The sequence below is a fragment of the Camelus bactrianus genome, chromosome 18 (assembly GCF_048773025.1).
Source record: "Camelus bactrianus isolate YW-2024 breed Bactrian camel chromosome 18, ASM4877302v1, whole genome shotgun sequence".
Lineage (NCBI taxonomy): Eukaryota > Metazoa > Chordata > Mammalia > Artiodactyla > Camelidae > Camelus > Camelus bactrianus.
In genome coordinates, this window is record NC_133556.1 from 6,190,950 (window position 1) to 6,217,931 (window position 26,982).

At 52.8% G+C, this 26,982-nt stretch overlaps 2 protein-coding genes across 6 annotated transcripts; both read left to right on the plus strand.

Moving 5' to 3' along the window:
- The first annotated feature begins 42 nt into the window (after positions 1-42).
- Positions 43-19,909, plus strand: AGFG2 (ArfGAP with FG repeats 2). 4 transcript variants are annotated; one of them, XM_074345807.1, is made up of 14 exons: positions 332-427; positions 4,291-4,410; positions 8,600-8,693; positions 9,529-9,644; positions 10,755-10,908; positions 11,490-11,652; positions 12,353-12,478; positions 13,140-13,172; positions 16,547-16,664; positions 16,854-16,936; positions 17,124-17,204; positions 18,119-18,247; positions 18,559-18,644; positions 19,022-19,909. In XM_074345807.1, the coding sequence occupies exons 3-14, from the start codon at positions 8,640-8,642 to the stop codon at positions 19,079-19,081; spliced, it is 1,203 nt and encodes a 400-aa protein (XP_074201908.1). In that variant the 5' UTR covers positions 332-427; positions 4,291-4,410; positions 8,600-8,639; the 3' UTR covers positions 19,082-19,909. The 4 variants fall into 4 exon arrangements, with proteins under 4 accessions (XP_045360397.2, XP_074201906.1, XP_074201908.1 ...); XM_045504441.2 differs by lacking the exon at positions 4,291-4,410 and having other exon boundaries at positions 43-427; XM_074345806.1 differs by lacking the exons at positions 332-427; positions 4,291-4,410 and adding an exon at positions 1,505-1,542.
- A 141-nt stretch (positions 19,910-20,050) lies between these two features.
- On the plus strand, positions 20,051-26,893 carry LOC105078567 (uncharacterized). Of its 2 annotated transcripts, none has more exons than XM_074345803.1 (4): positions 20,051-20,317; positions 24,351-24,801; positions 25,010-26,121; positions 26,520-26,893. In XM_074345803.1, exons 2-4 carry the CDS (start codon positions 24,405-24,407, stop codon positions 26,577-26,579), a joined length of 1,569 nt encoding a protein of 522 aa, XP_074201904.1. In that variant the 5' UTR covers positions 20,051-20,317; positions 24,351-24,404; the 3' UTR covers positions 26,580-26,893. The 2 variants fall into 2 exon arrangements, with proteins under 2 accessions (XP_074201904.1, XP_074201903.1); XM_074345802.1 differs by having other exon boundaries at positions 24,399-24,801.
- Positions 26,894-26,982: the final 89 nt, after the last annotated feature.

The following is a 26,982-nucleotide window of genomic DNA, read 5'->3' on the forward strand; positions in this document are numbered from 1 at the left end:
GAGTAAGGAGGTGGAGAAGACTAACCAATCAGCTTGCAGTACAGGAGAAGCAGTGGGGTTGAGGAGTCTCGCGCGGATGCCGCCGGCTCCCTAGCTTCTGTCAGGGGAGCCGGGCGTGCGGAGGTGGCTGAGGAGGCGGGAAGGCGGCAGTGGTTGAAGAGGCGATTGCCGACTTGCTGGGAGGATATCCGAGGGATTGAGCAGCCATGGTGATGGCGGCGAAGAAGGGCCCAGGGCCGGGTGGCGGGGTCGGAGGAGGAAAGGCGGAGGCGGAGGCAGCCTCCGAAGTGTGGTGTCGCCGGGTGCGGGAGCTGGGAGGCTGCAGCCAGGCCGGGAACCGCCACTGCTTCGAGTGCGCCCAGCGCGGGGTCACCTACGTGGATATCACTGTGGGCAGCTTCGTCTGCACCACCTGCTCCGGCCTCCTGTGAGTGGACCGGCGCGGGGGGAGGACCGGCGGAGAGTGGGAGCTGGGGACAGCGGGACCCGGGGCTAAGGGACAGAGCTGAGGTCGGGGGCGGTGAGGAGGCCTGGGATGCGCCGGATGTGCCGAGAGGGTCGTCTGCTGCAGAGGTGTCATGGGGAAGGGAAAGGATCAGGGGAGACAAGATACGAATCGAGTCGCGTTGCAGGGGAAAAGACGGACATCGAGGGAACTGGAGAAACTCCCCAAATGAGGCGAGGCGATCCAAAAGTGGGGAGAAAGTGGGGAGAATTGAAGGAAACTATGGGGGGGGTAGAGATTTAAAGGGCCAGAGGGTGACAAACACCTTGAAAGGGAATTTCACGTAGGAGGAGGGCAAACATGAAAGAGATAGGACAAACTGGGCTCAAGATGAAGGAGTACCTTTCTTCCATCTGACTTGTGTCCATCCTTGGAGCGTGAGATGGAGAAACCAATTTAAAACAAGGTAAGTTAACCCAGGCTGACAGCACAGAGATAATGGCAGGTTCCGGTGTTCAGGAGCAGATCCTAATCTTGCAGGGCTTTGGAATGCTACCCAGAGGTACCCAGAGGTGGATTTCTTACAAACCTAAGAGACAGGTGCTGCTGGGTTGCCCTGTTAGAGGGCTTAACTTTTCCAAAGGTTTGGTGATCTGGATGAGCCATCCTTAAGTGTAATAATTTACACATTTAAGCTCTTTGTTGCCATGGCTTGCTCCTGGTAGTAGCATCTGGCAACTCTTTCTAGATTTGAGGGGTTTTATTGTACAATCTGCAGTGCTACGCTTGGGTCGTGCCTGAGTTAATTCAGAGCCACAGTTCTAGCCCAGATTTCTGGTTATGTAGTAAGGTTCTTTTTCCCTCTTAGGGAGTTATCTGGTTAGATGCATGACTAACATCTGATACCAAGCCTGTATGTCTATTTTTTATAAGTTTATCAAGGGATTTATTTTGACTTTTTTTAGTATTAATACATTGGTTTGGTTGGTTTCATTTTTAACTAGAATTGCTTTCCTTGTTTCTTCTTACACTTTCAGGAGCTGAGGAGGGAGCTGCATTGTTCTTTCGTGACAGATGGGAGAACAGAAGCAAGACAGGTTTAGTTAACTTATCCAGTGCCAGATGGGGGGTGCTGTTTTCAGCATTTGTTGTTTGATATTAGTTATGATCATGGCAGACTAGAAATGAGGATCCAGGTCTCCTCATACAATTTAGGGTTATTTCTCTATTCAGTTTTTACCTCCTTTGCCAAACTTCATGTTCCAATCAACCTCACTTGTGCGTTGTGAGGTTGGACTTGACTTTGGTCCAGGTAAAAGCATTTTGGCTCTTGGGACAATGATTTAGAACACAAGTAGGAGTGTCAAAAGTTGAGACAGAGACTCAAATGAAATAAAAGGATAGAGACTTGAGACTGGGACAAGTACTTTGAGGTGAATAGGAGCAAGTTTAGGGATATTTCTAGCGTAAAGTAGAAAGAGGGCAGATTCCTGAAGACCCTGTTTATGAAAAGGCAAGTCCGAATAGAGAGACTGGAGAGAAGTAAAGGGAAGCAGGGGGATCAAACTGATGACAAATCAGAGTCTAGGTCCCAGGAAGAAAATGTCAGGAAACAGCGTTAATTCATTCCCAAGATGAGCTGTGATGGCATGAAAGATAAAACACTGAATAAGTGGCAAGTGCTGGTATCATTGTTATTATTTTATAGTTCTTGGTTTAAAGGGTCCCACAGATAACATTTCCCTTCTATAATGAATATTCCTCAATCAGAACAGAAGGAGGGCCAAGGGATCTGACTCACATTCAAAACCTGGTTTCTTTTGCTGGAAAAGTTAACTCCTTAAATATCAGTGCGCAGTTTGCAGAACTTTATCACTTTCCCCTGTGATCATTACTGTTGACCTCATGAATGCAAAGTCAAACACCAGTGATCTGGAAAGACCTTGGGTAGAGGCAACTGTCGCCTAAGGACCAATTAATTTAACAGAGAAGGACTTCAAGAGGCCTGTCTCTGTCTGGGCTGTGTGTACTTCCAACTAGGGGCTTACCTCCTTAGGAACTTAAATTCCAATAGGGCCAAATGGTGAGAATCTATCAATCCCCATCCCCTTTTTTCAAGTTTCAAAAGATTTTAGAAAGGACATTTTTCCTTAGTATTTTGGTAAAGCATTATGAGAATCACTCAGAGTGACTCTTGATGGTAGACTTTAGGGCACACATTTTGGTAGTTGGGAAGTGAGAAGCTAGGCCAACCCTTTGTTAGCAGGAAGTAAGGGTAGAGTGAAGGACCAAAAAGCTGGACCAATAAATGAAGCTGAGCTGAAGACAGTTGAGATTGTAAAGAGAGAAAGATCAGAAGAAACTCTACAGGAAAGCTGCAGTCTCCCTGGCTGTGACTGTCTGTCTGGGTTCTGGTGGTTTGGGACTCTCTTTTGCTAATTGGAGTTCTAATGAGCATGGACCGGGGCAAGGCATCTAAAGCGATGAGGGTCTTACCAGAGTATTACCTGTGTCCTTTGATGTACCTTGGGAAGGGCTGGGAGCTGGCAGGTGGGCCACAGGCAGAGTGTGAGGTGAGGCGTGCTTATTGCTGGCTGTGGAGTGAGGAGGGACCGCACTGTCTAGCAGGCAGTGGAGAGGGATGGCCCCACGATGTCACGTTCACCACTTAACATCTTAAATCCACGTGGTTGACTGCCCATAGATGAGGATTTTGTGGTGACAGGAAGTGAAAATCATAGTAGGCCAAGAGCCTGCACATCTGTCTAGTCAGTCAACAAATGTTTGTTGAGTATCGAGCCCCAGGCACCGTTTTAGGCACTAGAGATAGGGTAATGAACACAGCTGACAGAGTCCTGTCTTCACGTAGCTTGTGAAGGCATGGACTCTAAATAAATCATTATATATATAATCGCAGGTAGTGATTAGCAATATGATGTAAAATAATGCTCAGCATGGGCTAGAGAGTGATGGGAGCTCATACTGAGATGTGATGATGAAAAGAGACGAGGTGGGGAGGGTATAGCCTAGCATGCACAAGGTCCTGGGTTCAACCCCCAGCACCTCCATTAAATAATAAATAAATGAACAAACAAACCTAATTACCTCCCACCACCAAAAAAAAGAAAGAAAAGAGTCAAAATATGCTTTCTTAAAAGATGATGATCCTGAGGGGCGGGGGGAAATTGGAGTATCATACTTAGCACCATAGCCAGAGAAAGGAGACAGCGGGACTGGCTTTCTTTTGAAAGCCAGTTGTCTGTTGAGTGTGTTACAAGTCTGTCTACCACGTAGCGGGCTGGAGTGTTGTGGGGGCAGCGAGCAGAATTACCAGGTTTCCCCTCTGGCTGGACTGACTGATAGAACAAAGTTGACTGTTCCAGCCAAAGTTGAATTTGCCAAGATCTGAAGGAAAATGTAGATTTTAATACTAGTGGGTGGGGATGACTATGCCTTTGTCTCATGCATGTGTGAGCTCATCCTTGCTCTCTTTTTTTAATGAGAAATAGTTTCTCAGCTGTAGCAAAAACCCACAGTGCTGGTGTGAGGGCCTGAGAGAGAGGCTGCTAGTTTCTGTCGTTTCTAAATTTACATACACGCTGCCACAATTGTAGGTCCCAAATTTGACCTAGTTTCATTCATTTGGTTTTCTTCCAATACCTAATTTCCTTAACCTGGATATAGATCCTTTTAATTTCCCCAGTATGTACATGCGCTTGTTTATCTCTATTTCTGACTCGTCAACAAAAAAGTGAATCTGCTATTTGAAGCGAAGGAGGGATAAAAATTGCCACTTAAAGGGATTTATTTCCAAAGCAGTGCCTCAGTGTTCTTTCTTGTTCCAGTTTGCCTGGATGCCTCAATGGATAAACCACTTTTCTTTAAAAAGAAAATAGATGATGAGGCCCGAGATCTCACTGGCATCAGGGACGGGCACTGTCTTTGACACCCAGTTTTTCAGCAAAGTACGTGACATGCTTCTCTGACCTGTGGGTTTGGGTCCATCCTTTAATCCATCGCCCTTCAGGTCTCAGTAGTGGATACTTGTCTCTTCTGCTTCCACACAGCTTGACTGACAATGGGATTAAGTCAGGATTAAGGTGGACAGAGCTCTGGACTGGGTATCAAGAGTCGTGCTTGACAGCTCTTCATTTGTGACAAGTTGCTACCCTCCTGGTGCCTTAGTTTCCCCATCTGGCTTGATAGGAGCCGTTCCCCACTGAAGCACTTTTATTTCCATGGAAGGAAAGATGTAGTGGTTGTTCAATAATTCAGTAGTTTTCCATCCGTCTGGGTTGAAGAGGTAGACATATGTCTTGCCCTTATTTTAGTCCTATCCCTCTGCCCCCTCCCACCTCACCTTCATAGTCACTTCTGCTGAGCAGAGGTGGGTAGAGCCTCTAAAATGACGGATTTAGGCACTTTATCACATAGGGCCCTTGGACAACTTGAAAAGCCCCCTAAGAAAATAATAAATGACCAGAAGAAGGAGAAGAAAAAGGGAAAAATGTGAAAGGATTAAGACTAAGCCTGAAGAAGAAGGTAGCTGGTAATATCAGGCTTCTATGTGGCTCCCTGGGAGAGGGAAGCTGTTCTTGTCACTGAAGAAGAAATGGGTTGAAGCAGGGGAATTTAGATTAGGAAGAAATTTCCTAGAATTAGTGAAACTGACCCTAGAGCAAGGGCTATAGGGGAGCTTCCTAGGAGGGACTATAAGGAGCCTCTAACAGGGACTGTTCTTAGTAATATTTGGGTCCAAGATAAGACCTAACCTCGTTTAGCTGAACCCTGCTCAGAGGCAGAGGAATGGAATCCCAGGGGCAAAGAAACATCATCTAGGGTGTATGAATTTGAACACAAATATTCAGAGGTAAGGAATTCCCAAGTCCAAACCTGGCACAAACGAAAGAACTCGGGTGCTGGGTGGAACTGTTTTTTTTCCACTGTCAACCTGGCAGAACCTTCTTATCTGAGCAGCGAAGCAGGTTTGAGGCTTTTATGAAGCGCAGATAGAAGCAAAATATGGGCCAGTTTGAGGGTGATGACCACAGAGGAACAAAAGGTCTGGTATTTGCAGAAATAGTAGTATGCTGAATAGAATCAAAGGGAGGGGAGTGAGGCCGAGAGAGAGGGAACTGGGCAGACTTGCGGATCTCTGCAAGTCCCTTCGCTTGCCAAGAAATTCAGCGTCCTTCAGAGAGTGATTCCAAGTACTTCCAATGCCATTTGGGCGCCCCGTGAAAAAGAAACTGAAGTATAAAAAGACATCGTGACTGGGCTGAAGGGCTGAAGGCTTGAGTCTTAGTAATGTACTTGCTTTCAACTAGAAAAACTTGCCCTATTCTGGACAAATACGTTTATCTCTACTTCCCCAGCTCCTCCTGGTTAGAAATAACGGAATAGATTTGCTGTGATAACCAAAGGGCAGTGCCTCCTTCTAGCTCTCACTTCTTTTGGGGAGAAGCTGAGAGTTTATGTTGGGGAGACTGGGCACAGCTTGGAGAGCTGGGTCTGTTTAATTCCAGGCCAGTGATTCCCATCTGGCCCAGTGCATGACCCTGGTGTGTACCCAGTAACGCACAACACTCCTAGACCATTTGATTCTGCCTACTGGGAGGTGAGGGGCTCTTGTTTCGAAATTGCTTCTCTCAGCCAGCAATGGCCTCTGTGATTCAGAGACAAATGCTCTGAGTCATAAGCCACGTAACTAGGCCCTCTTCCTGGGCTGCAGAGTGTTACCTTGTAGACTCTCCCTGCCCCCAAACCGTGGCTCTGGTTATACATAATCCAGCCTACAGACATCAAGGTCAGAGCAGTGCTTTTTGTACTGTGCTGAGGAAACATCCTGTTCCATCAGATTCATTTGGCCCAAAGCACCTAAAACACATTTTCTCTGTCTTCCCTTTATCCTGTCTCCCCCCCACACACCACCCCCAAAAAAACCTCCTCCAGTCCAAGCTCAGCCATAGGAAGTTCTGTTGTTCTAAGCACCCCCTCTAGATTGATGAGTGGGTTAAGTTCCTGGCTCCCAACCCCACCCAAGGAAGCACACCTCCCTGTTTATGCTCTGCTAACAGTTCCTGGTTGTCCTTTCAGGAAATGTCAATGACCTTTTTGTGATAGGCTTAGAATCTGTTTTTCTAGTGTAAACATAAGACATTCTACTTTTCCCATGACCATTTCTCTCTCCTCCCCACAGCATCCTGGTGCCACATTTCTCCCTGATCTGACTGTGTGTGCCTAAATGGCACCCTGCTGCGTTGAGACCTACCCTTGCCCAGGCTCCCTGGGTCTTTCTTGTAAGCAAGTGCCTGGTGATGGAGGACTAGGTCCTGTAATTTTTGTATCCCCCCCCAGTGCCTGCCACAATGCCTTGTATTTTAGCAAGGTAAATATTTGTGAGTGGGAGGTGAAGTGGAGGATCCAGATTATAGGAACAGAGAGGTCTGCTCTGGCTAGACTTCAGAAAGGCCTGGCGTCTCAGGGGGAAGGGCGTAGTGGTTAAGGTGAGAAAGGGCAAAGGAAAGAGTATAAAAGCAGGCCGGCTGGACTTCGGAACAAAACCAAATCAAGCCATTGGTAAGACAGACTTCAGGAGAGAAAGCCGGAATAGCTCTGCAACGCAATCAGAAGAGCGTCTTCGGGTCAAATCAAGTTTAAGAGCTGTTGTCTGACGCCTGGTTACACAGCCTTGCTTTTAGTTTTCCCTGCTCTTACGTTTCCTGGGGGGGAGGGGCAGGAGTCCTCCTGGATATTGTTTATCCTTTAAAGGGGTCTTTTGAGACCCATTGAAGTCTAGTAGCAGAAGTGCTCAAAACACCCCCAGTTGGAGCCCCCAGGGTCCTTCCTGTCCTTTGTTAGAACCCCATCATCAGTAATTTATCACCCAAAAGAGCAGCTGCCCTTCACTGTTTACTTTGTACTCTGTCACTTGTCCCTTCTCCCAACCTGGGCTGCCTTCACTTACACTAACACATGCACTGCCAGTCCTCCAGGCGCCTGTAAGCTTAAATGTGTGCTCTCTCCACCTTTCCCTAAGATTTCCATTTGGTAAGTTTTGTTTGCTTTCCTAAGGGCATCAACCAGGATCTTGCTTTGCCCGTTTTTTCCCCCGGGGAGTAAAAGCCCAAATAGGCCTGATGACTTGAGACCGTCTTTCCTACGTGTGCCTGTGTGGTCTTTCACTCCTGGTCCCAGGGTCTAGTTTATCTGTTTTGGTTCAGCCAGTTTTGTTTTAATCTAATGAGGGCAGTAGGACAACACTAGAGTAAAACTGAAGGTGAGGAAAAGGGAACCTCTGAAACGCTGCCTGGCTCAGCCCCAAGTTCCTGTTAGAATGCTCCGGAGGGCGGCTGAGTGGGGGCAAGGAAGCCTTCTCTGCTGTAATCGCCACAGGGCATCTGTGGGCAGAAGTGGACTCCCAGGGAGTTAACAGAACACACAGAGCTGGCAGAAAAGCATCACTCCAGGGTACCTGTTCCTGACTCAGGCCAGTCTTGTATCTCATGGTTGAACCTGACTTCCTCCTGCTTCATTGAAAGATCTAGAAGTGAGAAAGTCTGGAATACTTCTCTTCCCAGAGATCGCTTCCTAAAAGAGAGGGCCCCTCTCCCTCCCTGCACCCTCCCAGCCTCCTGTGTTGGCAAGAGGAGGGGCAGCCAGCCTAGGGACTCTTCTGTCTCCACATCCGATCTTTGTTCGGACTATCAAGAATAGTCGTGGGCCTTCATTTTTGGCCTCCCTCATGTTTGAGGAATTTGTGTCTTCATGGGCTCTGGGACCTTGAGGATGTGCTGTAGGTCTAAAACTGATAAAGCAGGAAATGAAAAGTGATCACATGTCTGTGTTCCCAGAAGTCCCCCTCAGCCTGAACACTGAACTGCTGGGGGCTGAGCCAAGGTGGAGGAGGCTTCCGATGGGCAGGCTCTACCCTCCTCTCCAGAATGACTGGGCTTCCAGCATGTTCCTGACTTTCGTCCCTGTCTCTCATTAGAAGCCTCCAAAACATTTACTTCCCTTCTTTCCTTGAATTAGGAAGTAGCTTCCATCAGTTTAATTTATGTGTTGTTTTATACTTTCTCCCTCCCTCTCCTCCCACAAACCAACCTGCAGTGTTGACTGCATTCTACTTCTCTTCCTGTTTCTCTCCCACAGGAGAGGCCTGAACCCCCCTCATCGAGTCAAATCCATCTCCATGACAACTTTCACGGAGCCTGAGGTAGTGTTCCTGCAGTCCCGGGGAAACGAGGTGAGCGGCCACAGACGGAGCGCTTGCGTGCTGTGCTTCCTAATGGTCGGTCGGTGGACTGTTGCCTCAGGATTATAGAAAAACCCTACAGTTTTCTGTTCTGTCCCCATTTCTCTTTATTTTTCAGTATGTCAGGTATCTAATCTTATCTGATCTAATATTTATGAAATCTTAGTTATACAAATTGTGGTTTGTCCAGGCCCCTGGTTGGAGGAATCAGGGGAAGGAGCAGGATCTCTGGGGGTGGGGGGTGGCCCTGGGCACTCGAGGAGGGACATGTGCCATGCCGATGAGCACTCAGAACGGACTGGGCCACCCCTATAAGAGCTGGAGCCAGCTCTGCTGACCTGAACCTCAGCAACTGGCTTTAAGCCCATGTCGTTTACTTGACAGTGAGTTAAACCCCTTCTCCAGCTAAAACTTGCTGGTAGGGAGATGCCAGCCTTGGTGTTAGCAGTACCCCTAGCTTACAGGTGACTGACGTACTTGGAGGATGCAAACAAAGACCTCTACAGGATGCTCTGGAAACCTCAGCTCTGACCGTCGTTCCTGCCCCACCCCCATCCAAATTAAGTTTCCCATAATTCTCATGGCCCACTGTTTTCTGTCACGATATGTAATTATAGATTTATTTTTATTTATCTAAGGCATGACCTCCCCACTAGGTGATGACCTCTGTGAGGACAGGGATCATGTCTGTGTTTGTAGGTACACCCAGATCCTCGCACTGTGTCTGTGCTCAGTGCACCTTTATTGATGAATGAGCTGGAAATGGTATATTCCCATTTCGTGCTTTCTGCCCCAACTCCGCTGTTACCTGACTCCATTCCTTTAGGTTTGCAGGAAGATTTGGCTGGGTCTTTTTGATGCTCGGACATCTTTAATACCAGATTCCAGGGATCCTCAGAAGGTGAAGGAGTTTCTTCAGGAAAAATATGAGAAGAAGAGATGGTAAGGAGAAGGAAAGAGATGGCTCTGGACACGTGTGTCCCAGACATGCTTCATCTGACAGTCCAGTTTCCAGAGCTGAATTGAGGCTTCTCCCAAAGGCCAGTTGAGGGTGGAATCTATTCCACTCACATGCTAAAGTTAGGGCTAAATTCTGACTTCAAAATAATAAGGGTACAGGAAAGAGCAACTTGCTCTCGATCACTAACCTGGCCGATTTGATGTCCCTTCTTTCGGGGAGATGGCCAACTGAGGGGAGAGCTCAGCCCCCTACCAGGGAGTGTGGCTTAGTTTTATACAGCTCAGCTGATCTCATTTATGGAGCGAGGCAGCTGGGAGCACATGTCCTATAGCTTTATACTGTTAACCCAGGATTTATAGGTACCCTGTTTTCCTGCTGAGGAATCGGCATCTCTTGCCTTTCCTCTCCCCAGGTGTCACTTCCCATTGTTTGATTTCTGGGGTGTGTGCATGTTGAGGGGTAACTGTGGGGTGGAGAAGAGAATTCAGGGAGCAAGGAGACTGGTGGGGGTAAAACAGCATTTTGGAGTCCCTCCAGGGGTGTCCTCGGGACAAAGAAGGCACGTCCCAAGGAGAGACCACATCCACTGTGGAAGGGGATTCCATCCGGAGTAGCAGGGGCCGGCAGGATAGACTGTGAGCACTTGGAAGATGAGGCGGCAGGAACTTTTTCTGTGGAGCTGAGAAAAAGGAACCTGAAGACTCCCCCAGGAGATGAGAGGGGGAACTTTGGGAGGAAGTTGAAGAATAGGCCCGCCTGTCCATCAGCACCACTGCAGGTGTTTATTTCTTGAAGCCCAGATGGTTTGAGTGCCAGAAAGAGGAGGGAGAGAAGAGGGGAAAACAGGCAGAAGCGAAGAGCAAAGTGAACATTGCTGTAGGGAAAGAATGAACATCTGACAGTAAAGGGGGAGCTCAGGTGGTGAGGCAGAACTTTGCTAAATTGCTAAATTCCCTTTAGTTCAAAAAAGAATTAGTAGGGAAAATGCGAGAGGACTTTGACTGCTGTAATCTGTGTTTTCTCGAGTATGTAAGCTGAGCAAGGCTCAAGGTTTTACCCTCTCCTTTCAGCCTAACTGTTCTTTCTTAAAGGTATGTCCCCCCAGACCAAGTCAAGGGGCCTGCTTATAGCAAAGGCAGTGCCTCCACCCCTGTCCAGGGCTCCATCCCGGAAGGGAAGCCCCTGCGGACACTTCTGGGGGATCCCGTGTCATCTCTCTCTGCTGCTGCCTCCACCTCCAGCCAGGTAACTCTCAGATCTGAAGGTTAACATTATTTTGGGATTTGGGAGATGGTGTCAGTTTCCTAGGTCAGATCCCCTGGACTTAGCAGCCAACGGTACAGGAGGTGTGAGTTGGTTCTCAGCCCTGCTGTTACCTGTCTTGTATCTCTTACCTTGGACTTGCATGTTTTGGAAGAAAGAACCCAACAAGAAGTGGTATTTAGGGAAGTCAGAGTATCAACTTCAAATCTGACCCTTCCTCTTAAGGGAAAACGGAGAGGTCAGGACACTGCTTCAAGCACCTGGGAAAGACAAGGAGGTGACAGCCGCAGGGGGACTGTTGGGCAACATCCCTGTATATCTCAGGGCCACCTGGACTAACATGCTCTAAAGTGTGTGGTATCCGGAGCTAGTGGACTGAGAAGACAAGAGTTAGGTATGAGACGGGCAAAGACAGCTTCTGCCCGAGAAACCTCTCGGTTGAGGGCAGTTTCTCCCTCTCTTCTCTCTCCACTTGCCTATCTGGGGGCAGCCCGGGGAGCCATGCAGGGGCCTGGGTCATGTCTGGGATTCCAAATGCTGTATGTACTGCCTTCTCCTCCAAGTCTGTCAGTCAGTCTCAGCCTCGGACATCGCAGCCCCGGAGCGCTCAGCCGCCTCCCCACTCCTCAGTCAAGGCCAGCACTGATCTGCTGGCTGACATCGGTGGGGACCCCTTTGCTGCGCCCCAGGTGGCACCAGCTTTTGCTGCATTTCCAGCCTTTGGGGGTAAGTGGGACTTGGGAGGAGAACCTTCCTACAGCATAGGCACCCGTAACACAAGGAATTCACTCCCTTGGGGTGACCAAGATTCATGTGGCTGGCTCATCATGGGACTGAATGTGGCGGTAATTCTGAAGCATTGCAGCCGGAATGGTGGGGGTTAGACAAGGACAGCAGGGAGGATGTTTGGGAGTTTGGCCATGAAGCATTACAGCTGGGGGCTCCTAGCACTTCTGTTTAGAACTCTAGAAATAGCTTTTTTATTACTTTCCCTCTCTGTTAAGTTGGGGGGAGGGGATTGTTACATGTTCCATTTCCCCTGCCCTCTTCCCAGAGATCAGCACCAGCCAATAGAGGGTTGAACCAAGTGGTTATCTAGTTTCCCTTTTTCCTTTTTTAAGCCTTTTCCCACCAACAAAAATTTTTTCACATGATTCTGCCCAGACTAGGTGCTGACAAAAATGTTAATAATGCCTCATGGAGTAAGGATGAAAGCGGGGAATGAACTTGGAGGCCCCTGAAATGCCCTTTCCCTCGCATGTGTCTGGCTGTCTGCTCTAGGCTTCTGCCACCTCCCTTTGAAGAGGAACCTGTGGGAAGGCAGATGTCCCATTGAGTGGCCTTTGGCCTTCGGAATTAGTCTACGTGATGTAGATTACACATACGTTCTATGTAAATATAACCTGTGTATCCTCTCCACCCGTAGGCCAGACGCCTTCCCATGGGGGCTTTGCCAACTTCGATGCCTTTGGCAGTAGCCCCAGCTCTTCTGCATTTGGAAGCCTTCCTCCGGCTGGCCAAGCCCCCTTCCAGGCCCCACCGGCACCCCCAGGTAAACTCTGCCCCTCTGGCTTCTTTCTCTCTCGTAACTGCGTCTGGTTGTCCACACCCGTATTCGCCCTTCATTCACATCTGCACCAACCCAAAGAACTGAACAAAGAGAGGAAGCTCCAGGGGGAGGATGAGAGGAGACTGACGAGATGCTTGTCAGAGGAAGGGGCTCTCATTCTGTTTTTTCATGTAAGGAAAATGGCTACAACCGCAGCAGGAACTGTGCAGGTTGTGTGCCAGGAGGCTGCTGACTGGGAAGTGTGGGAGACCTGAGACCTAGAAAACTTGAGGACATGACCTTTCCCCTGGAGTGCTCTGACTGTCTCTGCTGTATGCTGCTCATGGGGCGGGGTCAGCGTCCAAGGTGGTCCCCAGAAGTCCTCACGCATCCTTCTTGGAACAGAACCTGCAAACTTTGTGTCGTGCCATTCGTGTTATGAGATTGAAGGAGAGTCCAAAGGCCACCTTAAAGCATTCGGTTCCTCCCTAAACTCCAGACATCAGTCTTCAGAGCTTTCAGGCTGCCCCCTTCCTTTGGACATCCTGCACACCAGTGGGCAGCCCGAGCACTGTGTGTGAAGACTTGGGACAGCCGGTGACTTACACAATCTCTCTCTCCCCCTCCCCTCCCCACCTTTTCCCTCCCCTACCCTCACTACCAGCCAGTCGGATGCTAACTGGAAGTTCCAGCTTTGGTAAGTTATTCCACCCGCCCCGCACTACAGCCTGCCCGAGGTAGAAGCCTCTATCTCAGGTCCTCTGGCCCTGGAGTTTTGAGGTTTGAAAGGAACCCCTCAAATTTAGCCTTTTTACAGAGGAGGCAGCCCAGCAGTTTCCCTAGCTATGCAGCCCACAGAGTGGCAGAGCCCAGCCCAAGTGCAGACTTCCTGACTCTGCTCTGCCCACAGCCCTCCCACCGTGAACTGGTTGGTGGTTTTTGGTTTTAATTTTTTTGTGTGGAACAAGAAAAGACATTTTATACTGATAAAAGTCAAAATTCACAGCAAAGTTCTCACATCATGAACTTAAAGTAACTGCCAGGGTAGCCTTGAAATTTGTAAAGCAAAAACCATTAGACACAGTGAAAATCTCATAAACCAACTGGAATAGATTCTCTCAGAAGATTAACAGATGGAGTAGACAGACAAGGAAGGAAGGAAGTAGACCATTTGAGTAACACTTTAGCAAGTTTGACTTAAGAAATATAAGTAGAACTTTGTAACCAAAAGACAGAATATATATTTTTTTCAAACATATAGCCCTTTTAAAATTTGACCGTATACTAGGAAACAAAATCTCCAGAAGTTCTGACAAAAAGAAATTGCAGAGGTCACATTATTCTATATAGTAAAAGATGTCCTAAACAAAGATGTCCTAATAAGTGTTCCAAAACAATGTTTCATGTCCTTAAAGGCATGAAGCAGGTAGGGAGAGGATACACACTTAAAACATGGAAAATAGACAAAAAGCTAATAGCCATAATGTGCTCTTTAAAACTGCCATTAATAAGAAAGAATAATGGACAAGGGATGTAAGCAGCTAATAGCCAGAAAAAAAAAAAACCATGAAAATATTCTCAATCTAACTGATCAGGGAAAATGCAAATTAGGGTAGGACAATAATTGTGCACATCATACTCACACAAACTTAAAAGATTAATCATGGCCGGTATTGCATGGGGAAATAGGCTCCTTTATATGCTGTTGGTAAGAATGTAAATTGGTACCTGAATAGTCAGTTTAACAAGAGAGAAGTATTCCCTGGAATGAGACCTGGAAAGGAAACAGCCTATTACAAGGTGGTTATAAATTGGTCCACCCAGAAATGCATTCCTAGTGCAACTGATTCCTTTAAAGAGAGAGCTTAATGGGCCAAGCCTTAAAGGAGAGAAGGGAGGCATCAGCCCTGGAGACGTCCCAGGCTGAACCTGGGAGGGACCCTTTGTCCTGAGTCTAGTCACCTCCAAAGCAGACAGCCCAGGGCCAGACCCAGCACCCACCACCATGGATGAGCCCCACGCGGAAAGAAAGATCTCTGTTTTGCAGTTGAGGAAACTGGCTCAACTTAGCCAGTGACTTGGCCAAAACCAAATGCCTGGCCAGCGGCAGATGCCATTCACTTCCGTGCACACCGTGATCACGAGGGTGTTTCTGTGCACGTGGCACAAAGAGCCACTGGGGAGGAAGTAGGAAGATTTGGGGGAGAGGTGGGTGTCTCTCCTGACAAGCCTGGTAGTATTTTTATATTTCTGAGGGGGAGTGTGGAGAAGGGGAGGTTTCTAAAAGTGCAGTTTCCCTTGAAGCTGTTATCAGGCAAGTCTACAAATCCAGCTGTGTGCAGTGAGGCTCTGGAAGCGGGTAAGAAGCCAATGAGAGCGCAGGTATTCCTAGCGTTGGCCTCCCTTCTGAGAACGCGGGCCCTGGGTGGGGTGCCGACCCCTGCTGAGCAAGGGCCGGCTCTGCCCTCTAGTGTCCGCCAGGAGGCTCACAGCACTGTGGCCGCCAGACGAGAGCCCCTGCCAGCCTGGGAAGGCTGAGGACCTGGTCCTCGCCAAGGGGAGTGCCCTGACAGGAGGGCCCAGAACAGGACTGAAGAGTCAGACCCAAAGAAGGCCAGGGAGCCATGTTTGCTTGGAAATTTCCATGTACCTTGAGCCAGTCGCGCAAAGGCAAGGCCTGGGGTCTTGAGAAGCAGAAGACCCACCACCAGCCTGCTGGCTTTCCTTGCTGGCCTGGAGGTTGCAGAGGATTGAAGACCAGCGAGCGCAGTGACACTACAGCTGAGCACAGGGCTGGGGAGGGACAGCAGCCGAGGGGAGTGCTGCCTTCCCCGTGCAGGCACTCCGGAAGCAGCACATCCCTGCAGCCTCCCGGCAGGCAGGCCTTGGGCCCCTGTCTTCCCTGCCGGGTTTCCAACTTCCCCCAGTTAGAGCCGGGTCCCCGCAGTTAGGCTCCGTGCCTGGCGCAGGGAAGACACCCTTCCCAGGAGGCTTTGGAGAAACTCACCCTTCGGAAAAGAAGAGCATAGAGATTCAAATTACAGTTCTGAGGCATTCGGGAAAAAGCCCCCAAATTTACAGACAAGAAATCGGTGCTGAGGTTTGAGGGGCCAGGGATTTGGGAACCACCCTGGCTCTGCCCTCTCCCTCCTTGCCTGGGGTCCTTACTTTTCCTTTCCCTCCTTGTCTCTAAGAAAGAAAAGGATCTTCCCTGGTCAAGGTTACCACCTCCTGTCCCACTCTCTACAAGGTTTTGTCCGCTCCACTCTCTTACCTGAATTTCACCTCAACCGTCTCCGCCTCTGCGGGCATGTTCCCCTTCTCCACAAATACGCTTCAGGTTGCCCCACAGCCATTCCTACCGAGTGTTTCTGCTGCCCTGCCCCTGCAGGTCTTGGGCCTCCCCTCCTCTCCAGGGAGGGCGGGAGAACCCTGCAGTGGGCCCTGTCCTGTGAGCAGTGTGTCCCAGCCCTGATCTGAGGTCATGGTGTTGGGCGGAGGGGGGCTGTCTCCCCATGATGGGAGAGGAGGTGGCTCCGATGGGGGTGGGAACAGTGCTGGGGAGGCCAGAGATTTCTGCTTGTCCCCTCCAGTGCCACCTCCACACTCCGTTAGTCCCCAAGCGCCCAAGCCTTTCTACCTGTCACAGCTCCTCTCCCACCCCCTCTACCTGCCCCTTCATATGGTTTATCCATAAATGGAAATGCAGGTTTAGGGAAAGGACCAACTTTTCCATCTCTTAAGGAAAAAGTGGAAAGTGTAAGCCAGAGTAGAGCAGGAAGGATGATGACCCATGAGGAAGAACTGCTTTTCTCTCAGCAGTGGTAGTTTTGAGCGCTTAAGTGAATTGACAGGGGCTGAGTATCACGTTGCCTAGAATTCTCTGTGGGAGATAAGCCCTCCAGACCTGGACGATCGGGGGATGAACGGGCTGGCTCAAAGGACCCAGTTGGTGCCATCACTCCCCTCCCTCCCCATTGCACCCTCGCCTCCATCTCTCCTGCCCCTTCCATCCAGTCTCACCGTCTCACGCCAAGCACCCCATTTTACTGTTTTCCTGTGCTTGCCCAGGGAGCAGCCAGGTGACTCCATTTGGTGCCTCTCTGGCACCTGCCAGTCAGCCCAACAGCCTTGCAGATGTGGGCAGCCTCCTGGGACCCAGGGCATCAGCTGGAGGCATCCCTGGCAGGTAGGTCCAGCCACTGGTGAGCTCACCTTCAGGCAGGAGAGCCAGCCAAGAAGGCCTGGCCTGGCTTTTCCCAGGCCACTCAGCGCCTTGCATCCAGCAGGATGGGGTTTGCCATCTTCTGGTCCCCTGCCCAGCTTACCTCCTTGGTGCTGGATAATGGGCATGCCGACTTCTCTCTCCATGTCGCAGCATCTTCGGAATGGCCGGCCAGGTCCCCACGCTCCAATCGGCCACCACTGGTGGAGGCGGCAGCGCAGGGCTTGCCTTTGGAGGTGAGTCTCTTGTGTAGATACCCAGGGAGGGGATCCAAGGCCAAGAGGAAATTAGGGACTCTGGACAGGGAACGGGGTGGAGAGATGCACACCAGGACTGAGAGGAAGGATCAGTTATCACATTAACCAAATGAGAAAAAAATAACTCTCTCTTCCTCCCACCTCCACCCTATTCCACCCCGAGCAGCCTTCAACCCTTTCACCACCCCTGCTGCTCACCCCCAGCTGCCTTCCACCAACCCGTTCCAGCCCAACGGCTTGGCCACAGGTAAGCCTCCCAGACTGTCCCCTGGCCCTGACTTTCTCCAGGACACAAATGCCCCTTCACACCCTTGCCCCCACCGTCAGGAGGAGCGCCAGGCAGCTTCCTGTTCACCCTTGACCAGCTCAGGCCAGACCCATTTAGTTTTCAGGCCACCTAGTGGCAAAAGGTAGAGGCATCCAAATCACCCAACCAGAATTTCAGAATTAGACAAAACAGACTGCCATTCACCTGAGCCTGTTCTGAAGGTTCACCTGTGACTGGTGGTGGCAGTGATTCTTTTTCCCCAACCTTCAGGCCTCCCTCCCTTCTGTGTCCCACCAGAAACCATGGCCCTGTTCCCTGCCCTCCTCAGCCAGAGTCCTGTGGTCTCCTGTCCCTCCCCAGCCTCTGCCTTTCTCTCTCCAAACTCACGCTCATGCCCCCCTCCTTTTTGCTTTTTGATTGTTCTCAAAAGCCTTGGGGCCAGGAAGAAAGAATGGCATTCCCCACCATGCTGACCCACGTGGCAGGCCCAGTGCTGAGGGCTTTCCGTCCATTATTTAATTTTCACAGCAGTCCAAGGAAATAGGCATGGTCCCCATTTTAGAGATGAGAGAACTGAGGTACAGAGAGGGCGAATGCTTTGCTTCAGTTGATGCGGGGTAACAGGTAGTAGAAAGCTGGCCCAGTTCCCCATTGTGCCCATGCTCATGACTGCCCTGCTGTGCAAGCCACAGGCCACGGGCAGGGGAGGGGCAGGTAGGGCAGGATGTGTGGACGCTGAGGGCTCCCGGGGCTCATGCAGGGTCCTTCTACTGGGTACCTCTGGGGAGGGACAAACTATATCCCACTTCCCCGTCTTGGAGGGACCTAGGAAGAACTCTTCCCCAGCCTCCCAGGTGGAACCTCAGCTGAGCCTTGTGTCCTTCACTCCACAGGGCCTGGCTTTGGGATGAGCAGTGCTGGGCCTGGCTTCCCGCAGACAGTGCCACCCACCACGGCCTTTGCCAGTCCCTTCCCACCGCCACTTTTCCCCCCACAGACCCCAATGACTCAGCAGCAGAATGGTAAGGGATTCAGTGTGTGTGTGTGTGTGCGCGTGCATGTGTGTGTGCATGATACAACTATGTATTAGGGAGCCAGACATCTGAGCTAGTTCCCTTTTGGACCAGTAGAGGGGACCAGGGAAGCAGCAGACCTGCCTGTGTCCTCTGTGCTCCACTTTTACTCCCGACTGTAGGAATCCCCCCTCTGGCCTCCTGCCTTGGGATGTAGCTGTGCGGCCAGCAGAGAGTCAGGGTGGAGTGGCCGGCACCAGCACGGGAGGGGGTGGGGGGGCAGGGCTTGTGTCTGCTGACTTTTTGCTTTTGCCTCCCAGGCTCTTCCTTTGGAGACTTGGGCTCAGCCAAGCTGGGGCAGAGGCCACTGAGCCAGCCAGCCGGGGTCTCCACTAACCCCTTCATGGTGAGTGCCCCAGGGCAGGCCATGCCCTGGCATGGGGCATGACCTTTCACGGGGGATTGGAGGGGTGCAGGATTGGTGGGTGGGGTTGGACAGAACCCTTCCAGAAGAAGAGGGCAACGTGGGACAGAGCTCAGATCCCCTCCTTGGGAAATTCTGCTGTGTCCCAGCCAGGAATGCGGGGGCCAGTTGAGGGGCCTCAGCTCTTCTGGGCTGTCGTCCTCCACACCTCCTGGGCCCTCCGCTTGCCTCCCTCACCTTCCACTTCCCTCAGCGCAGTAATTTTTAAGGAGAAGGGAATCCTGGGCTGCATTTCTTCTGTAGCCTCCAGGCTTTCCTCCCTATTCTAACAATTTGTGGTGGTTCTTGTTTCTTTCCAGACTGGATCCTCATCTAGCCCGTTTGCCTCTAAACCTCCTACCACGAACCCATTCTTGTAGCAATGTGTCCTCGGGGGCCTGTCTCTGGGGCCCCGCTACTCCCTGAAGCTCTGACGACCACTTGCCTGTGGCATTTCTGCGTGTCTGAGATGAGATGGCTCTTGCTTTGCAGGGTGGGGTCTTGGGGCTGGTGGAGGCGCTGATGCTTTGCTTGGGGCTTGCAGTGAAAAGGACGGCTTCCTAGGTCAGCTGCCCTAAGACTCCCTCCCTGCTCCCTCCAGCCCCCACCCAGGCAGGAGGCCCAGGAGGAGAGACACAGGTCCTGGCCTAGAGGAGCGACAGTGTCGTAATGCTGAAATTATTAATGATTTTGACAGTAACCCTCCTCCTCTCTGGCCATCAGCGTCCACAGGACTCCTTGACTCCCAGCCCTGTGGGCGGAGAAAGCCGTGGGCCCAGGCTGACCAGGCTCCCCTGTGGGAACAGCTCTCCCCCATGCCTGGCTTTCCAAGGCCGTTCTCCTCGTGGACAGCAGCACAGTAAGGAAAGCAGGGAAAAGGTGGAGATGAGGCGAGCCTGGTGTTGACGTGGGATGGAGACCAGACAGGCCGAGAAGGCCACGGGAGGCCAGAGTGCCTCTGCTGCCCTAGTGTGGCCAGCACGCCCTCTCTCCATGTTTTCGCTTCGCCAGCTCCCTCCCGTGTCCTGGGCACTCAGGATGCAGAGTTTCACCTACATATTTCTACATGCCCAACTTCTGTCAAGCACTTTAGTTAGCCATGGTGTCCTGTTTGGATACCAGTGTTTTATATTTATACATAGGGAGAGAATTTTCTATTGTAGCCTATTATATATATATATATATATATATATATATATATATATATATATATATATATATATACACACACACACACACACACACACACACAGACTCACACATAGAGATCCACGCAGCCATTCTCCCTCCCAGACAGCTCTCTACACGGGGAATGGGATGCAGCCCCATCTGTGCCTGGACCAGCAAAGCCGGGGCTCCAGGGGTTGTGGGGGAGGGAGCCACAAGTCCCGACCACCCCAGAGCCTGGGCTTTTCCGAGGAAAGGCTTTGTGCAATTGGCTGTTTTGTTCCTTTCTTTTTTCCACATGCTTCCCCTGCCCCCCAGCCCCCAAACCTCTGCACCAAAGCTGTTGCAAGCAATGTTGGAAAAGAACCGCATTTGAAAGAAAAAAGACTCTCGTGGTCTTGTTCTGGGTCAGCTCGAGGGGCCGCATGTCAGTCCATGTGACTGCCCAGGTTGGTGATGATGCTGCTGGTGGCCCAGGACAGAGCCAGTCCCTGTGTGAACTGGAGTCCAGTTTTAGCAACGGAGGGAGCTGGGGCGAGGGGGACAAAGGAGGAGGAGCCAGCAGGGAGGTGGGCTAGAACCACTCCGGGTCAGGTGCATCCTCAGCCCTCCCCCATACCTTTCCACCTGGGATGTTGTGTCAACAGTCGTGTTGTCTGGGCTGTTTGTGTGGTGACAAGACAGACAGCTTGGGTTAAACATCTCACCTGGTGCAGGAGAGGCCCAGGGCTCAGCCCTGCTGTCAGGAGCGGCTCTCCCCCTTCCATGGTTGCCCAGAAACTCTGGCCTTCAGCTGTTCATTCTTGGGATTTCTCTGGGTCTTTCCACCCAATGACCTTTAGCAGCCTGACAGCAAGGAGAGGTGGGGACTATGTTATCACTCACTTACTTTTAAGGATTTTTCTGGAAATACCTCCAGCTGCTGCTCTTTGCACACCAGGTGTGGCCTCCCCCACCTTCCCAGGGCTCAGTCCCCATCCTGTCTTGTCTATGTTCCCTCTTTCCATCTGCCAGGGGTGCTTCCAGGTTGGACCACCATCTTTTTCCCCCCTGGTTATTTCATGTTCTGTCCCCTTCTCCCAGTATTTTTCTCTGTCACCCTTGATTATCTCTCTGTTTCCTTCTGTTTCCCTTTCAGAAGCCAGGGAGCTCAGAGCCAGGGAGGGGAGGGAAGCTGAAGTCTGTGTGGTGTAGGAGGAGATGACTTTTCTCCCCAGCTCCCCCACCTCTCCTTTCCTAGCCAAAAACACTGAGGTTTGGAGGTGAGATTTAAAGGCCCAGGATCTACAGTGCCTCCTCCTGTGTGTTTCAGTCACGTGCCTGCTGTTTCCCAGGGATCTCATTAACTGCTTGGTGCCCAGGCCCAGGACCTCCCTGCGGTCCCCCCTCCACGCCTCCCAGTCACTCTGTCCAACATGGACTGCAGCCAGTTCACTGGCCAGGGCAGGACAACCAGTCAGAGAATTTATGCTGGGTCAGCCTTTGACTCCTGGGCAGAAAAACCAAGAGTTCCCCGGGCACAGGCCGAGACCAGGACTGCAGCTGCCTGTTGGCGTGGAACAGCCCTGGTGCTGCCTCCACTGGGCCCTCTCTCCAGGCAGGCAGGCAGTAAGGGTGGAAAAACCTCTGACCTGATAGGAAGTGTCTTAAGTACTGGGCTGTGTCCCCCCTGCCTCACCCCCAGGGCCTCCCTGCAGGCCCTGCCTGATGGTTAGAAATCTGGACCCACACCAGGAGGCTGGAGGGACTCACCCAGGCTGCCACCAGGCTTCTGACCAAGTCCTCATGTAACCCTGGCCAGTGCTGTGACCGTGCTCTGAAGGCAACAGTCCTCGGGCTTAACCCCAGCCTTCAGCAGGTCACCGGCGCTACCTCTGTGGGTGAGGAAGCAGGAAGCCAGTCCCCAGAACCTCTGTCAAGCCCTCCATTCTCTCCACTGTGGCCTGGGAGCCACAGTGGGGGAGGGATGGAGGAAGGGGATGGCGCTGTCCCTGTATCCCCCACCACAGAGAAGTGAGAACCTGGGATGGAGGAGAGGGGCACACGGGAAGAGCCAGGCCATAGTGCCCCATCTCCTCCCTGTAGGCTGCTCTTTGGTAACAAGAGCTTCCCATAGGCACTTAGAACGTGGAGAGCCGCTCCCACGGCTGCCCTGCACCTGGCAGCCAGATGCACAGGTGGACCCCCTCAGGGTGGAGGAGGTGTTCTCACCCAGCAGAGCTGAGGTGCTACTGCTTCCTGGAGCAACTTGAGTTACCAGGGCAACAGGCTAAAATAAATCTTGTCCGGGCAGAGCCAAGGGCAGTGTTGTTGCCAGGGCAACTGATTAGGCCCGTTGTTTGGCTCCAGGCTTTTCCTGGTACCCAGCAGGCTAAATCACCTGGCATTGATTACCAACCCACTCGACCATGGTTGCTTGCCTGGAATCCAGGCACTCAGATTCCTGCTGTTTCTTGCTTTATCTTTACCTAGAGCTAGGGGTTCAATGACACGAGGCAGTCTGGAGCTGGTCCCTGTGACTCTGCTGTGATTTCACATGGGCCGGGGGCCTGCAAGGTGGCCTGACTGGTGGGGAGCAGGAAGGAGTAGATATGAAGAGACCCTCCTGCGGGTAACTTCATATCAAACCTGGGGAGTAAGGCTCCAGGCCGGGGGCACAGCAGGTACATGGGCCGTGGGGGTGCCCTGCTCCTCGAGGCAGCACCAAGGCTAGGAAGGAGATGGGCCTGCAGATGCCTTTTGTGTCCCTGCCACTTTGCACATGGTGCATATGTCAAGGCCACACTGGAGGCTATGGCTTTGAACACTCTCTTGGTGGCCACTTCAGGATCTGTCACATACCTGCTTCTCTCTGGCAACACCCATCAGTGCACTACCTGAGCTGCCAGCACCTCTCCCACACCTTGGAGAGGCTTTGGTTGACCCGGAGGCACCTGGAGCAGGCCCTGGGCGCTGCCTGCCTGCTGGCCAGATGCCCAACCTCACGATGCCAGGTGGTGCCCTGCATCACACTGTCACCATGACCCTTAAGGGATGTTCGAGGATCCTAGCCTCCCTGCACATAACACCACTAGCTTCTCCGGTACTTCAGCTTGTAGGTGGGCCCCTTCCTCCCAGGCCTGGGAAGTGGAGAATTGTGGATGGGAAGCCTAGATCTCCCTCCTCAGGCTTTTCTGGCCCTCCGACTAGTCTGAGAATAAGAACCAGGTTGCTGAGCTTCAGTACTTGTTACCTCTCCTTCCTCACCTGGAGACACCCGGGGCTTCTCCCTAAATACTATCTTCAACAGGAACCACAGTTGCCCTCTTCTCCCAAACCCTCAGCTCTCCACTTCAGGTACCCTACTTGCCATGACAGTGGTATCTGAAGGTCCTGTAAGGCCCCCACCCATGTGTCAGCTGCCGGTTTGTCTTGCAGAGCGTAGATGGACCAGCTCCATCACCCTCAGTGGGAGTGGGTGGTCCTTGGAAGGATCAGAAGTGGGATGTAAACATGTCTGAATCCCAACCCCATCTCAAACCTCTCAAGATGCACGGGGCAAAAGATACCTCCACCAGAAAGTCTGTTATTTCTGTGACCAGAGCCTTCGGCTGGCCTGGGCAGTGGAATTTTTGAATGGTGGTGGTGAGGAGGGGCTGAGGGCAATCGTGCAGCGAGAAGGAAGTGCCCCTGAGAAATGGTCTCTCCCTCCAAAGGATCTCCCTCAGTGGCCATCTGTCTGGGATGCTGGTGGGTAAGGTCTGTGCACAGGGAATGATCCAGGATTAATTTATCCCAAGACACCTCCTATCGCCCCAACCCCGCAAAGAAACTGAGCCTCTAGCTCCTCTGAAATCGGCATAGCCCAGCGCTTGGCCGCCCTGGCTCCTAGGATTACATGGGCAGGAACAGAAGCATTCCTCGGTGGGCAGGGGGTACACTACAGTGGGGAGTGGCGGGAGCCGGAAGTGGGTGCTTCTGAAAGGTGGCCCGGTTTAGCGACCCCCTAATCTCCAGGACTGCGGACTCCACCGCCCCGCGCGGTCACCACAGACGTAGCTCCATTCACACTTGCCTCACATCATCGCTTTCTCGGCAGAGACGCCCGCCACCCCTGCGAAAGCCCACTCCAAGGGCGTGGGTAGGGTGAGGTGGAGGCCTTCCTGGACTTTCCAACTCAGAACTCCACTTCCACCCCCGGCGTCCAGCTCCGGGGCGCTCTAGGGTTAACCTCGCGGGGGTGGGGACTTCGGCACGGCCCGTGTTGGGAGGGAGGGTAGAGGAGGCGACAGGAGGCGCGGTCGAGCGAGCCTGGGAGGCGGTCGGAGCCCCGGGTGTCTCAGACTCCCGAGCAGCCACTGGGACACACGCTGCGTGCAGATTCTCTGCCCCAAACTTCACGTCGGGAGCGGGGAAGAGGCGCTGGGCATCAAGACGGGTGGCGGCGGGTCAGGACGCTGCCCTCCTCCCCGGGGACCGCTACTTCTACCCCACCTCCTCTAGCCTCTTCCAGCCGTCTCAGACCCACCCTCCTCGCTTGACTGCGTTTAGCCCGGGATGAAGCCCGAAGGCAGTGGCCCCACGACGACCCCGGAGTCCCGGTCGGCCGAGCTGGCTCTGGATCCGCCGCCATCCTGGACCTGCCCGCCTGATGTACGGCTCTGCGGCCACCTGCGGAAGCAGAAGTCCCAGCGCCGCCGCTTCTTCGTGCTCCGAGCTGACCCGCCGCGCCTCGAGTGTTACGAGACAGAGAAGTTGTTCCACGCGGGCCGCCGGCCGCCCAAGCTCAGCGTGAGCCTGGCGGGCGCGTGCACCATCAGCAAGCACGTGGACGCGCGCCGGCGCCACCTGATCGTCCTGTACACCCGGGACCGCAGTCTGGGCGTGGCGGCGGCCAGCGAGGCGGAGCAAGAAGCGTGGTACTGCGCCCTGCTCGAGGCGCGCGCCGCCGCCGGTGAGGCCCGAGCCCTAGACCGCTCGAGACGTGGCTGGGGCGGGAGGGTCGGGTGATCGTGGATTTGGTTTATTCGTGGGCTGTCCCTGCCCCAGGTCTCCCAAACCAAGCCCAAACATGAGCCGTTTTCTTGTTTGCGGTCCCCGGGGCACAGTGACTACAACCTCCAGGCCCGGGAGCCCCCATGACCTGCCCATTGTCTCTCTAGGTCCCAGCTCCCACGAAGACCCCGAGGCCCGGATCCTCGCTCCGTTTCAGGACGTCTGGCCCGTGACGCTGAGGCCCAAGGGGCTGGGGAGGACACGAGCCCTGGGCAGCGGCAGCTACCGCCTGTGTCTGGGTTCTGGGGTACTGAGCCTGATGCGGAAGCCCGCGGGCAGAGGCTCCGAGGCCACCAAGGCATCTCCGCCGCTGGCCCTGTGCCTGTCCCTACTCAGTGTGCGCCGCTGCGGCCACGCAGACTCTTTCTTCTTCCTGGAACTCGGCCGCTCGGCACCCACAGGTTCTGGGGAGCTGTGGCTACAGGCTCCCGATGCTGTGGTGGCCCAAAGCATTCATGAGACAGTCCTGGCCGCCATGAAACGAATTGGGGACAGTGGTGTCAGTGGCAGGGCCGAGCCACTAACAAGAAAGCCCCTGATGAGCGCCTCCAGACCCTCTTTCCCCCAATCTTTTGAGACCCCCGCCTCTGCGGCCCAATCAAGCGGCCCGAACCGTTGGGGGTGCCTGGGTGCGAGAAGCCAGCAAGGAACCCTTAAGACCCTGGCGAGGCTGGGGGCAGCAGCCTCATACCCCGAGGGGTTGGAGCAGGGAGGGGGCTACATAACCATGGGAGCAGGGAGTGACTATGAGCCCATGGAGGGTGGCCAAGCCAGTGGCTATATGGTGATGGCGCCCCGGGGCCTTCTTGCCTCTGCCAGAGCCTCTCCCCACCGGCTGCTTCAGGATGCAGGAAGCACGGAATACGTGTCCATGAGCCACTGCACACCACAGCCCTTTTCCTTAAGCTCCATTCCCCATTCCTACAGGGCCGGGGCACCTGGACCTGGGCTCCAAGGCCTTTGTCTTGGCATCGAAGACAGCTGGGGACCAGCCGGGGCTCAGCCATGCTTGCGGCCACCGTCACAGTTAGCCGGGGAGTACGTGTGCATTGAGCACTTAGGAATGCGCACTGCCATACCCGACCTCCCTGACGGCAGCCTCAACTACGTTGACCTGGACCTGGTCCCTCCGCTGGAGGCGCGAGGCGATGCCCCCAAGACCAGGCAGCACCTGCACAGCTATGCACGCATCGAGTTCCAGAACCTCAGGGAGGCCCGGGTGAGGAGACCCCAGCAACCCTGCCAGGCCTAGCTGAGCGACAGAAGGGATGGAGAGAGAAAAAACAGGGCAAAGTTAACAATGCCTTCCTGCCGCCCCTCAACCCCACAAACCTTTCCCCAAGACGGAGAGGCTCTAAAACCCAGATGTCCGTTAGGACATGACAGGCAGAGGCACCGAGCTGCCCCTTAGGGCCCTGCCACCTACTGCCCTGCCACCTACTGCAGAGGCACCTACCCTGCCCCTTCCAGCTGTGACGCCTGGGAAATCTTCGGGAGAAGATTCACCAGGAAGTTGGATTCTCTTACAGGATAAAATCCTAAAACTCTCCACCTCCCCCAACAAACCAACCTACAAATTTCTTTCTCAGTCAAAGCTCTGATTCTGTTTCCTCACAGAGTTCCTGCAACATCACTCCAGAATCTCAGGTCATCCTTGGCCCCCAACCCTGCCTCTAACGATGAAGACATGGATTCGCTCCTCCCCACCTCCCCTGCAGTGCCTGCTTGGCGTCTCCTCAGAGCCAAAGAACTAAGCCCAGCCCTGTCCCAGGGCTGAACACCTGGGCCCCAGCACAAGAGGGTTGACAGTACCAGTTATCTTATGCTGGTGCCCCCTAAAAGTGATGTGACACCCCTAACTCCCTAGTTCGCCTCTCCCAATGCCAGCTATGTGCTCACACAATCCTCCCTTCTCCCCGAGCTGGCAGAACTGACGAGAGTCCTTGCTTTCTACACGCTGAGTCAAAGGGACTAAGTACACTCCCGCCCCATTAAAGGTTCCCTGCTTGATCAGCCTAGAAAGGTCTTAGGGCTATGGACTCCCCTGCCCCACTGTACAGGGTAGCCAATGAGTAACAAG